This window comes from Amphiura filiformis, chromosome 9, assembly GCF_039555335.1.
Source record: "Amphiura filiformis chromosome 9, Afil_fr2py, whole genome shotgun sequence".
Classification (NCBI taxonomy): Eukaryota; Metazoa; Echinodermata; class Ophiuroidea; order Amphilepidida; family Amphiuridae; genus Amphiura; species Amphiura filiformis.
The window spans coordinates 56,757,651-56,770,963 of record NC_092636.1 but is presented as its reverse complement, the minus strand read 5'-3'; the positions used below and the strand labels follow the sequence as shown (position 1 = coordinate 56,770,963).

At 35.6% G+C, this 13,313-nt stretch overlaps 1 protein-coding gene across 1 annotated transcript in view; it reads left to right on the top strand.

Annotated features, from left to right (window-relative positions):
• The window catches only part of LOC140161212 (basement membrane-specific heparan sulfate proteoglycan core protein-like), a 204,387-nt gene that overhangs the window by 59,497 nt on the left and 131,577 nt on the right, over positions 1-13,313 (top strand). The window contains exon 2 of the mRNA XM_072184664.1: positions 11,912-12,281. Coding sequence (XP_072040765.1) covers positions 11,912-12,281 — 370 coding nt within the window. The remainder of the gene's footprint in view (positions 1-11,911; positions 12,282-13,313) is intronic.

Here is a 13,313-nt window from a genome sequence, read left to right as displayed (position 1 = left end):
GTAGAGCATCAGCCTGGCACATCAAAGGTCCTGATTTCAAAGCCTGTGTATTAGCTAATAGTGGTTCTCAATAACGTTGGGTGCATGGTGAGCATGATATTAAGAAGGGTATAATTAAAATGTTATTTAAAATTATTATCTGGATTGCATGTTGCATTGATATTTGATTTCATATCAAATTTCCATTTGCACAAAAACTGGTCTTAAAATTATAGGACAACAGGTTTTGTGTGCATTTTGACTCTGTTTACATGCAAACATCAACATTTTGGGGGGAAATTGTGTTAATGAAAATAGCAGATATATTGTGTGTTTATTTATTGTGTTGTAGGTCAGTGAACCATGTATATTTAGAGTAAACTGCAGCCCCATGCTATGATGTGGATATAAACACTTTAGTCATCTACAGATTGAAACCACATTACCTTGTAACATGATTATAGACCTCACACATAAAATGTTACATACAGGATTGTCATAATCCAACAATCCTTGATTTGATCTGAAGATCACAAGCAGCCATAATGATCTCATTTCCTATTGCAAAGTTCAATAAACTACATAAAGTTTTAGCTCAACTTCAAATTGACTTGAAGTTCTAGAGATGAGTTATGCTACCCAACATCTGAAAAGGTCATTCTATTGGTATATAAACATATTGGAATCAAAGAATTGTGCCCAGATCGTAGTACAAAGATCCTAATAATCACAGCCTTGGAATGACCCCCTGAACTAAACTTCCTACATTCACCTGATCAGGTGTGGTAATCAGTAATTTATGTTCTTACATCAGCTCATAAGTTCTTGTACTATTTTATCATAGTGTGGAATATAAATGTTCAATTGTAATGTGTTGTTGAACTTCAGATGAACTTGATCCTCACTCTTCAAAGTGTTTTGCAGAAATTAGGAAGGAAAATATCCCAAAAATTATTATTTCTGGCCGATTGATTTACAATCAGAGATTCACTCTCAGGAGGAAAGATATATGCATGTTTTATAAATCTTCATTTTAGAAGACTTTTCCTAGGTCTTGTGTCAACTATTGAGCTAGGTGAGAGGTTATGCCCTTTGACCCCTATCAAATATGGTTTTGCAATTACACAGCTGTTACACCTGGTTTTCATGGTGCTTTGGTGTTGGCATATATGCAAAGGAAAGATTGCTCCCCTCACTGGGATACTAAAATAGAATGTGACTCATTCATGAGAATATAGATAGGCCCTGTGTATTTAAAAAAAAACTATGGTTTTTATTGCCACTTGGGCGAAACTCATTTCGTTCAATTGCCACTTTGTCCCCAATTACTGCTTTGTCCCCAATTTACCAGAGCCAATTTACTACTTTGTCCCACTATTTTATTTGATCCAATGCCAGTTCATCAAGTACCATTTGGTACAAACCTATTTTGTCCAATCACCATCATTGGTCCATTTTGGGCCAATCACCATTTGATGTAAGTGTCATAATACGTCTAAGGCTACTATAAATGATGATGATCAGGATAGGAACAAAGCATGTCCATGCCCCACAGTTCTGCCCCCCCCCCCATGTCCATGTTGCTGAGATGCATATTAAAAGTTCTGTTTGGACTAAATGGATGTTGAATCAAATGGTTATTGGACAAAGTAGACGAAATGGGTTTGGACCATTGAAGTTGCATGTTTCTTTTTGTTTGTGTGGGTTTTGAAGTAAAGTTGCATAGATGAATCATAATTGGTTGTAGACTTCTAACGTCGAGAATGATTAATGATGATTATTAATATTAACTTCAGTTCAGTTTCAGCCTCAATTATGATTAATAGACTATCAAAAAGAGATTATAGGTTGAAAAGTAGGGCCTACCAATATTTCCCACAAAATTGAACAAATTTAGAATATTTTTAGATATTATTTAATTTCAACACTTTTCTGTATTTGCATTTCTTGCACACCCACTGTTAACTATAAAATGTCATGGTATAAAATTTCACCACAATTTTAATCCGCTACCCATTGATGAAATGAAACAAACAATTTTAATTATTTACTGTGTAGGTGTATGGTGGTATACACAAAAGAATATTTTCAATAACATGTGTTGGGACAAGTATTGTATTCCATCCCAAAATTAAATTTTAAAATTGTTGATTTTAAAAAAGTTGTAAAAATGACAATTAGGCTAAAGAGCCACCGCCAATTACCCTATCCACAGTTACTGTGCCTTGCTCACTGTTCATGTGATTCTGTTTTAAGGCATTGGAATATGGGCAGTGTTAAAGTTGTATGCTATAGCAAGTCTTTGCTTTGATTTGCATGAATAGAGAATTATAGACAGGATATTTGGTTCATACTGACATGGCTAGTTTAAGTTATGGGGGAAATCTGAAATTTAAATCGGATGCCAATGGCATCTTGTATAGGTATTCACAAAACAGGTATGTTGTCCACATGAAAGTAAAGGATTATCAAAGTTAAAGTCTTAGATAATGAATTGTGGTCCATGTATGTGTACACATGCAATCTAGTAGCACTGACTCAATGCCCTACCTACCCCTCTGAGATGGCTCAATAGGACGGCTTCATTCATTATTCGATGGGTATCCCTGTCCGCTAATTGATGTTATTCGAGGGGTGTCACAGTCCGCAAACTAACACAATTCAAGGGGCGTTTATACGGTGCACCAGTGAGCTACTGAGCTAGTTCTAATGCAACCCTAATTTAACTTATGGAGTTGTTTTAAAAATTAATAATACAATTCATCAAAACTTGCTTGGAGTGGTCCTTGAGGTCTTTGGTTTACATCAAAACTTGTGAAAATCCTTAAATAACAAACTTAAGCATGAGTCAGGCCCTATAACAATATTGTGGTATAAACCGTGGGTACAAGTGTTACCAAAATTGATCAATGTTTTGGTTTTCTTTGGATTTGCTCTACAAAGTTTCTGGTTTTGAAGTTTCGGTTGAACTTTTGACCAAAGACCCATGACAAGATAATTGTAATCTGGCTATATATTGCAAGTTATTTGAGGTTTATTATTGGAATTATTTATATGGTCAGATATTATTCTTAAATCCCATTCAATATAGCTATTCAAAATATCTGGTGAAGAAACTTTCTATGCCACGTGTGTTAAAAACATAGTATTGTTGAGCGACATACTGTTACCGGGCATATTTTATAGTACCGGCATATAATGAGGTGCCTGATTCATACTGAAGTCATATCATGATAAAGTAAAATTTTGACATGAAGAGTTCAGACACAAAATGCGCAATATGCAATGTGCTGCCTCATGTGATTTTTGATCAAGATTGTTACAAATAGTTTTATTTTAAATATTTTAGGGTAAAATATTTCTTTTTTGAATGGCATTGTCTTTGTATATACAGTATTTATGATCCCTCCCTGATAAATCATTGCAAAGGTATCACTTATCAGGTAAGGGTAGGCAGGTGGCACTGGGAATCTTAAAGAAGTCCCATCTCTATAGGCCTACCCATTTTCCAAACAAGTTGGACCCATCGCTAATTTTGCTATACCAAAAGTGCACATTTTTGGCCAAATTTAACACAAATTGTCACAGTGTTCACCTTTCCCATATTTATGGCAAATTTCTAAGATTTTGACTACAGTGTGGCAAAATTAAGCTATTTTCTGACAAAAAATGGGAATATTTTGAAAAATGAAACAAATGTGATTAAATGTCCCATCCATATTCCAAAATTTGCCTAGAAAAAGGAGTCATTGATACTCCAGATGGGAAGTGCGGCACATCCCTATTTGTACCCCTAGGATTTTAAAAGTTACAAAAAAGTAACTATACCTTTTTAGTACACAAGGCAACCTCTTGATATATCATGTTTTACACTAATCTGAACGCTCCTTGTAGACTAAGGGGAAATTTGCAGGAAACCACTAATTTTCTTGTCAGGGGTACCTTGTGTACTAGCAGCCTAACTATAGCATCATCACACTCAGCAAGTCTGCGATATTTTACAACATGGCATGCAAGTATTGCGCAATATCAAGTTCCACGTGGCACTTCTTTGCAATGCATTTCACGTTTATATCTCTCTACTTTGATGTTACTCATCCGACAAGCTTTATATATTTCTTATTTTTCTGCATTTTCACAATTTCAAAATTCAACTCTCTGTTGAATATTTTTAAAATTTATTTTGACCCATTACTTAAAATCTTCACCCTGGCTTTTGAGCATAGGAACCATGTTGCACCGTTCACTCCTTGCAGTATATATCGCCTTCAGACATTTGGCATTTCATTTTCAGGAAACACAAAGTATAAGACAAGTATAACAGGTTATCTAATCGATGAGTGCCATGCATTGCATTTGTCATTGCGGAAATACCGCCATATTTGCCTCATTTGGCACTATAGAGATTTAGAAATGAAAGCAATTTCTTTTTATGGTTTTTATGGTCTCTGATATAAAATAAATGGTGATTTCTTTGAAATGAAAATTTTTAAATTTTCATTTGCAATTTCTTCCTTGCAATTTTTCCAAATGTTTTGCAGACATTTCAAATCATTCCAATTGCATTCATTCCATGAGAAGCACAGTCCTTTTACACATTCCGATACTATTTATCTATATTTGCCCGGTCGTAATGACCTTTAGGTCTCTATGGGTTACATTAGACCAAGACAGTATACATGCCGGGAAATGGCCGCCTGAAATTTAGACCATTGTAGGCCAGCAGTGTGTCAGTATGCAAAACCCTTAGGTGTCTTTGATGATTATTATCATATACAATTTGTTGATAAAGTCAAGTTATTGGGAAGAAACCCGAAGATCAAGGATTCGCATGTTAGGCGGGCATAATGTCCCCTACCTGGCTATAATATTGTGTGGTCACATACGTGGTCTAAATGTAGGTTGTCCAATTTGGAGAAAATGGATAAATGCACTTAAAGTCAATGTTATTATAGGGTTAATTTGATGAGATGGGCAAACAAGTGATGGTTAATAGCCTTCTGTCTGGGATGTCAGGAGTTGGGCAGTGAATTGGAAACTTACTATTATTCCATTTGAACTGGTGTGGAGATGAGCAATACCTACTGTGATGATGGGGATGGGCAATTCACTAACTCTACAGGTTCTCTTGCATTTGTGCTAATTTCATTGAGTAAGTCAGTGTTGTTGAATGCTGAACTCATATGGGTGGGTATGAGGGTGGGGTGATGCTATCTCTGGTATTTCAGTGTCTAAGATATAAAAATAATGGTAAATTAAGGATAAATACACAGAAATTAGAAAGGTCAGCTTATGGTATTTGGACACCGAACATTTGAATGAGCGAAATTAATGTCATTTGTGAGTGAATAGCTGGAGAAATCACTCAGAAGCTTAGAGTTCAAGATGTGTGGGAACTTTAAACCCTTCTTCATAAGCTTCCATTAGTACCAACATGGGAAAAAACGTAGCTTTGTATTATTACATCTGTCACTTCAGAGACAAAGTTGTGTGTTACAGTTATGAAAAGTAAAGAGATAGTTCCCATCTGAATTTGTGCTGATTGGATGACCATCATGATGTCTTAGTTTTAACTGGTTTTGACTGGTAATCATTGCGGAATAGAGGGAGGATAACCCAGCAAGGTCAAGGGGTTGTCTATCATCTGATGCAGGTTACCTGTCAATGAATTATGACATTTATAGCAAAAATGAAGAGAAACAAGAATATTCCAAACAGAAAAACATCAGAAAGCCAATACCATATTTTTAAGAAGGAATTTGATTGTGTTGGCCAAGATCACAGCAAAGCACGAAATAACAATAACATGGACTCCCTATTCAGCTTCTAGCAGCCCCAGAAATGCGTACCTATGGTAGCGGGCTGTGGGATCATCTGGAGACTTGTGTTGGTAATCCTAAAGAAACAACCGTGCAGTATTTTGATCTCATCATATGGTCATATGGATGACCATCATGATGTCTTAGTTTTAACTGGTTTTGACTGGTAATCATTGCGGAATAGAATATTAATTTCTATTGTATCTCTGCTGATTATGTTTTTGATCAAATATGGAATTTCTCAAATAACAAGTCTCCTGGACTTGATGATATTGATGTCAAATTATTAAAAACTGCAGCTCCTATTATTTGTAAATCACTAGCGTATATATGTAATCTTTCTTTAGCTACTGGTATTTTTCCTTCTGATTGGAAAAATGCAAAAGTTGTTCCTATTTACAAAGCTGGTTGTAAATCTAATGTTGAAAATTATCGTCCAATTTCTGTACTAAGTATTGTTTCTAAGATAATTGAGCGTGCAGTTCACGATCAAATGTACTCTTATTTGTCTGTAAATAATTTTCTTAACCCATCTCAATCTGGTTTTCGTTCTCAATATTCAACTGCAACAACAGTTATTGATGTTGAAGATTTTATTCTTATGAACATGGATGAGGGAAAGGTAACTGGTGCCATATTTCTTGACCTTAAGAAAGCTTTTGACACTGTCAATCACAGTCTTCTTCTTAATAAGCTCAAGAAATTTGGCATCAGGGACATTGAACTCAACTGGTTCAAATCTTATCTCAAAAATAGAATGCAGTCTGTTAAAGTAGGTAGTTCATTATCAGATTTAAAACCAATTAACATTGGAATTCCACAAGGATCTATATTAGGTCCTTTATTATTTATTATTTTTGTAAATGATCTGCCTGATAGTGTTATATGTAAAACAGTAATGTATGCTGATGATACTTCATTGCTTGTTAGCTCATCAGATCCTCTATGTCTTCAAAACAGTCTCAATCTTAACATGTGTAAAATTGCCAGCTGGTTTAAAAAGAACCACCTCACTCTGAATATCAGCAAAACTAAATTGATGCTTTTTGGTACTCCTCAAAATCTCAGTAAGTACCAAAATATTTCTTTAATTTATGATGGTGAGATTATTGAGAGGGTTGACAACTTCAAATATCTTGGAATTATTTTTGATAGTCACATGACATGGTCACATCATATAGATTTAATTGCTTCCAATGTCTCTAAACGTTGTGGTGTTATTAATCGTGTTAAATATTATCTTCCAAATTATATTCTCAAAAAGCTTGCTGATTCTCTTGTCATGCCACATTTTGATTATTGCAGTCATGTCTGGTCCAACTGTTCACTCACTCTTTCAAGCAAGTTACAAATTCTCTTGAACAACCTTGCTAGAATTATTCTTTCTGCTGATATCAGAACTAATATTGATTCGATGATGTCTTCTCTCAAGTGGCTCAAACTAGATAATAGGTGGGATAACCATATTCTTATTATGTTATATAAATGCCTTACTGGTAGAGCTCCTGATTATCTTTGTTCCAAATTTTCATTTACCAAATCCACTCATGATCATGTCACAAGAGGTACTTCCTCCAATTCACTTGTTGTTCCTCAATTTAACAATAACTCTGGTAAGAGATTGTTTCAGACGAGAGCAGCAAATCTGTGGAATAGTTCTGTTGATGTTGACACTTTTCACTAATTATATTTCCTTGAGCCTAAGTGAATTTAAATCAAGAGCTCTCACAAACCCCACTGTTCATTGATTTTTACTTTTGTATTAATTTTCTTGATTCTTGTAATTTCATTAGTATATTGTACATGTATATTTTTCTTGTAATATTTATGTAATATCAATGTAAATTACACCCTGTATGTCACAGGGCCTCTAAGAATAGCAGTGCCTTTACACTGAAGGAGCTACCCTGTATAAAGAAAGTTGAAATAAATAAATAAATAAATATGTATACTACATGTAAACCATCGCTCACATGGACTATGTTCATATCAGCAATGTACATTTATTGCCTTCAATTCTTCTATATGAAGGCCTGGCCGCCTCCATGCCTCATAGAGAAGATTTCCCAACTTTAGACTCACATACTAGAATTGGGTCACAAATGAAGCGCCCATAAGCCACCAAACCTTGGTTGAACTCCTATTAAAATGACAATCATTTTTAGAGTTTAGAATTACCATTATTATATTATTGCCTAAAACAAGGCTGCATACTTGACAAGGGCATATCTAAAATGCCTGAATATATGAATGATGTGGATGATACTTGACAGGTAGAGGAAATGTTCAGACTATGAGGTAAGGGACGCACCATTAGATATTATCGGGGGCTAGGGAGTTTTTGAAAAAAAAGTTTTGCCTCACTGATGAGTAAAAAAAAAAATTTTGCCTCACTGATGAGTAAAAAAAAAAAAATTTGCCTCATTGATGAGCAAAAAAAAAAAATTTTCCCCTACCCAGCTCTATATAAAGGTATACATTAAAATTGAAAAAATACAACTTACGCCGCCAAAGGCGGCAAAAAAAAATTTGCCTCAAAGGCAGCGAAAAAAAAAAATTTCTGCCCGGCCCAAACTCCCTAGACACCCCGATAATATCTAATGGTGCGTCCCTAATGATGAGACCTTGATGTGATAGATGGAGGCAGAGAGGAAACATTGGTTGTATTGTGTCAATGCCTCCTTGAAGCTGTCATGAGATGGAGGACTTCAGTCTGAAGAAAATGCCAGGTTATATCATCCTTCATGTACTTGAGGTCATTTTTGAGCACAAGGCATATTCTGCAAGAAGGGGACACTTCAATCTTCACATGAAGAGTACCCACATTATCATGATTATTAGCACAATTTCGTTTTTAAAATGAAAATATAATAGTACTGGTAGATTTTCACTGCTTACTTTAGGAAAGGGGCATATTCAAGGATGTTCAAACTTTCAAGAGGGCACAAGGCTGACTCCCTGGCTGGGCAAATAAAATGTAACAATGTTCTATTGTACATGACATATGGTTGCTTGTAAGACTGGTTTAGGTGAATTGGGGGTTGTATGACCTCCAATCATGTTATATCATTACCTCTGTAGAAGAATAATGCCTGATGTATACAGGAAAATATAAAGCCTGGTGTATACTCCATCATCATGGCACAATACATCACACAAAATTGAATTCTAATTTCTATGCAGATGCACATAACCAAGTTGGAAAAAAAAATCCTGGCAATGATCAGAAATCCAGTGTGGGATGAAAATCTTTACTACATGAATGGAGATACAGTTTGATTAGCTCGTAATCGAGCTTTTATTACTACGCTGAAAAGTAGACCCACATAAAAAGTGTCATAGTTGACCTGTCTGGTCTGTATTGTGTGTGTTATAGAAAATAGACAACGTATCGGACTTGAATGAATAATTTGTGATGCTTCTGACAAGATGTCATAAGACTATTCTGGAAATAAAATATATACATATTAATTCGCGATTCTATAAGGCCCGCCGATTACGTGCTGATCAAAGTATAGTGGAAGTCTAGTTCAAAATTAATCGCAGCCATAATATCGCGATAGAGAGTGTACATTGGGCATTAGTACTAAATACTTTGCATTGAAGCTTCAACTCTGGCCTTTGCTCCTTGAATTAATACTTACTACTTAGACGTACAAAAACAAATACAAAGTTCATTGTAAGAGAAAAATCAATTAATTGCAAGTGTAAAAGGTTAATAGGAAATTTTAAACTAATAGACAACAAAGAAATAACATCCGATGAGGTCTTTTGAACTATTACCCAAATGTTTGGGAAGTTTAAGTTTATTCTGTAAACTTTCCACAACAATATTATTAAATGAGCTCTAATATGTTAACTTGATGAGAACTAAAAATTGGTTATTGAAAACAAAATAAAAGATGAAATTCAATCTTAATTTTGACATTTTTGTTGCTATTAAATAATTACTTGCGGTTCACAAACACGCCTGCTTAGTCTCGCCTCCAGCAAAATGTGCAAATCAGTTTCACTTAGTGGTTCATGTGTAAGGAAAACACAACTAGAATGAGGTAATGAATATTGAATATGAGTATAAGAAGTTGATTGTTTTTGTAGGATTCATTACTCAATACTATTCTGATGTGATCTATGTATATCTTATGTCTAGTCAGGTAACAGCATGTGTTCTTGGTTTATAACCCCAACTCAACAATACCAGGGAAGGGTCAGCGACCTTAAAATCGGTCATGACAGTACCTCCCCCCTCACACCCGTAGGCTTTATGGTTTACTCTCTGTCACAGAATACCGCAAAACAGAGGGCTCTGTATCCATCTATTATACCAAAAGCTATCTTGATGTGGTTTGTTGAAGAGATGGTATTTTCACCATATTGGAGAAATTGGTGTAATTAAGTGATGTCTTCATCGCCCGCCTCATTACAATTCTTGCGGTTTGAGGAGTTTCTCATTGCGGCTAAGGGGAGGGGCTGCTGGACCAATGGCTTTACACCTCTTTAGATAGGGGAAAGTGTGCATGCCAGAGACTCTTGCCTTACTTCTTGCTTGGGGTGCTATTAAAGTACATGTTGTTGTTTGATAAACTAGGCTAGCATCTGCCTGATTACACTTGTGGAATTTGCATCACATTAATTTCAAGTTTAATTTTATACTGTACACATCTAATCTTATCAACTTATTAAGCTTTATCATCATCATTAGTCATCCGGCCATCCAAAATGGAGGATGAATCGGAAGTATTCTGGGCCCAAACTCTTCTGTCTTTCATGGGTTGTTTCAGAGTCATCATCATCATCATCATCATCATTACATAAACTTTGAAAACTTAAATTGAATTTAGTCTGCTTTAGCCAGCAGATGATGACATGATTTAAAGATGAGTAGTTAATTGAAAATCAAGTCATTGTGACTTAAACCATTGGTTATCAGTAGAAGTAATTATCACACCTAGAACTGTATTCCATGCTTGAACACAAGAAGGATGTTAGTGCTTAATCCATCTGTATATTTTACAACCTTCTTGCATGGGCATTTGTGATGCACTTTGGTCATCTATTCAATTAGGAGCCCATAATGAGCTTCATTAATTTTCTTGCCATTACATACACATGGCTAGCTCCATATCAAACATAACTTGCACTGTGACTGCACCTGCAAGGATAACAGACATGATAACATTTTTGGAATTTATTCAGCTGAAAAAAAAGTATAAGCCCAACCAGAAATGTTTTAAATGGAGTGATATTCAACTTGCATTGAACTTCACACACCTCCTTGGAGTGCTTCAGGGCAAACTTGTGTAACCCTGCCTGTGATGTATACGTTTAGTATTTGGAGAAAGCCTGGTGACTTCTGCGGTTCTGGGACTGGACGACCGGCTGTCCTACCAGCTGTGGGGCAAAATTTTAAACTTGGGATGCGATTATTTGATGATTGCGGCTAACCCTGGCTTGCCTTTGGGGTACATCAGATAAAAGGTCTTCATTTTATAGAGTGGGATCGAGACGGGAGGAAGATGTCATGTCTGCAGTATGTAATTTGTTCATTCAGTCATACTTGCATATTAGTGTACTGAAATAACTCCTGCTTTTGAGTAATTTTTATGGCCCTACAAAATACAAAATAAACAGGAACATTGTGTAGAATGATGATTTCCCTATTCTTTATGCATTGACTTTGTTGTTTGTTTCAGTACAAAATATCTGTTAAAGTTCATTCATTTTGGCCTGAAATACCACCAACATGGTAGCTACATAAAACCTGTTTTATCTGTGCATGGAAATTATGTGTTGAAAAAAGATGTCCATGAAACAACAGTGTGTTTAGTTTCAGTTATTAAACAAACTAAAGCCAAGTATGATACTAAACATTTATTGAGGAAATTATTGTCATGCCCTTGGGATGCAGTGGGCTGTTACTGTAATTTGTCATGTCCTGCCATGCTTGGGTCAGTACTCACAGATTAGTAACATAAAGAGTGCCCTCTGTTGATATTATGAATGTTTGACAAATTAATTTCTTATCATAATTATGTATACTGGTGTGGTAGTTATCAAGATTATTGACAAGAATAGAACTAATTGTTTGTTTTTTCTTATTTTTGTCTTTACAGGAGGAAAAGGAATATATACCAGTAGCACTAGAAGACAATGATATTATCTTTGAAAACAATGAGCCTCCATTGGCAAAAAACACTAACAAATTATTATTCTCAGAGGATGAACAACCTGTTAGACAGCAAATTCAAGAAGAAATTGATACATTTTTAAGTCCTCAAATATTCAAAAGAATACCAAGACAAGCTGGTTTTCTAAATGCAGCTGAGGGAAGTGGTGCAACATCACCCTCCCCGCTTGATAGTAGGACTACAGTAATAACACCCACAATAACACCTACATTACTCAATACACAACCAATTACTGATGATGAGGATATTGATGGAGGCTCGGGTTCTGGTGCAGGACCTGATCCTGGAGGACCAGGTAATGTAGAAACCATTTTTGTTGTTTCCGATTGGTGTACTTAAAGATATTGGTGGATCTTTGGGGTAATTTTGCTTGACATGGATGCATTTTGGGACTGTGGCAAAGAAAACATTATAATATAGATTTATAATAATATATACCAAATTTGGCAAACATAAAATGTGTTTGTTATTTTCAGCATATAGGCCTAGATTAAAAACTTCTTCAAAACATTATTAATTGGCCAATTGTTTTGGAATACCATTTAGTCTACTATTATAAAGTTGATAAGGTTACTAAATATTTTGGTCCGGTTGGTTTCTGACTCATTTATCACAACAAAAAAAACCCTCATCTGGTGATAAAAGTATACACAGGCTGTTTTCATGTTTGGAATGTTCCATACTGCTTTGGTAGCCTTTGTCTAGTCCCTAGCATGTTCTTCACATTGAAGGTAGGTCTACTGCTTTTCACCTCGATATTGGTAGTGACATCGTCACTGCATGTTTTAGGTTGCGTATAGCATTGAAACGTGTGTGCTGTTCATGGAATCGCAGCATAATATGCTCACATGAAAAAGGCAGCACAATCTGAATGTTCTCGCATACAGTGATGTCAATGCTACCAATCTGGAGGTGACAAGCAGTACACAGGGAAAATATGCCACATAGTGCCAGGTTGGCACTTGCCAACTGATGCCAATGTGGCATTTGCCAGGTTCGCCAAGAAGAATGTGCAAGGGGTACGCACAACCAGGCATTTGCAGTCACGGGCCAAATTGGCATTTGCCATCAATATCCAGAGTGTCAGAAATCATTGGCATCTGCCAATTGTACCAGGTTGGCAAGTGTCAATCTGGCAGGGGTTAACATTATCATTTTTTGGTGATTTATAGATTTGTATTATTTTGAACAAAAATGAGATTTTTAGATGGTTTCCAGCGGTGGTTCCCAGTGTTTTAGGCTCCATATTGTTTTGAACATACAAAACATTGCATGATCTTTGTTTTCATTGATTTTTGTAATTTGAATAAATCAAAACAATGATTTT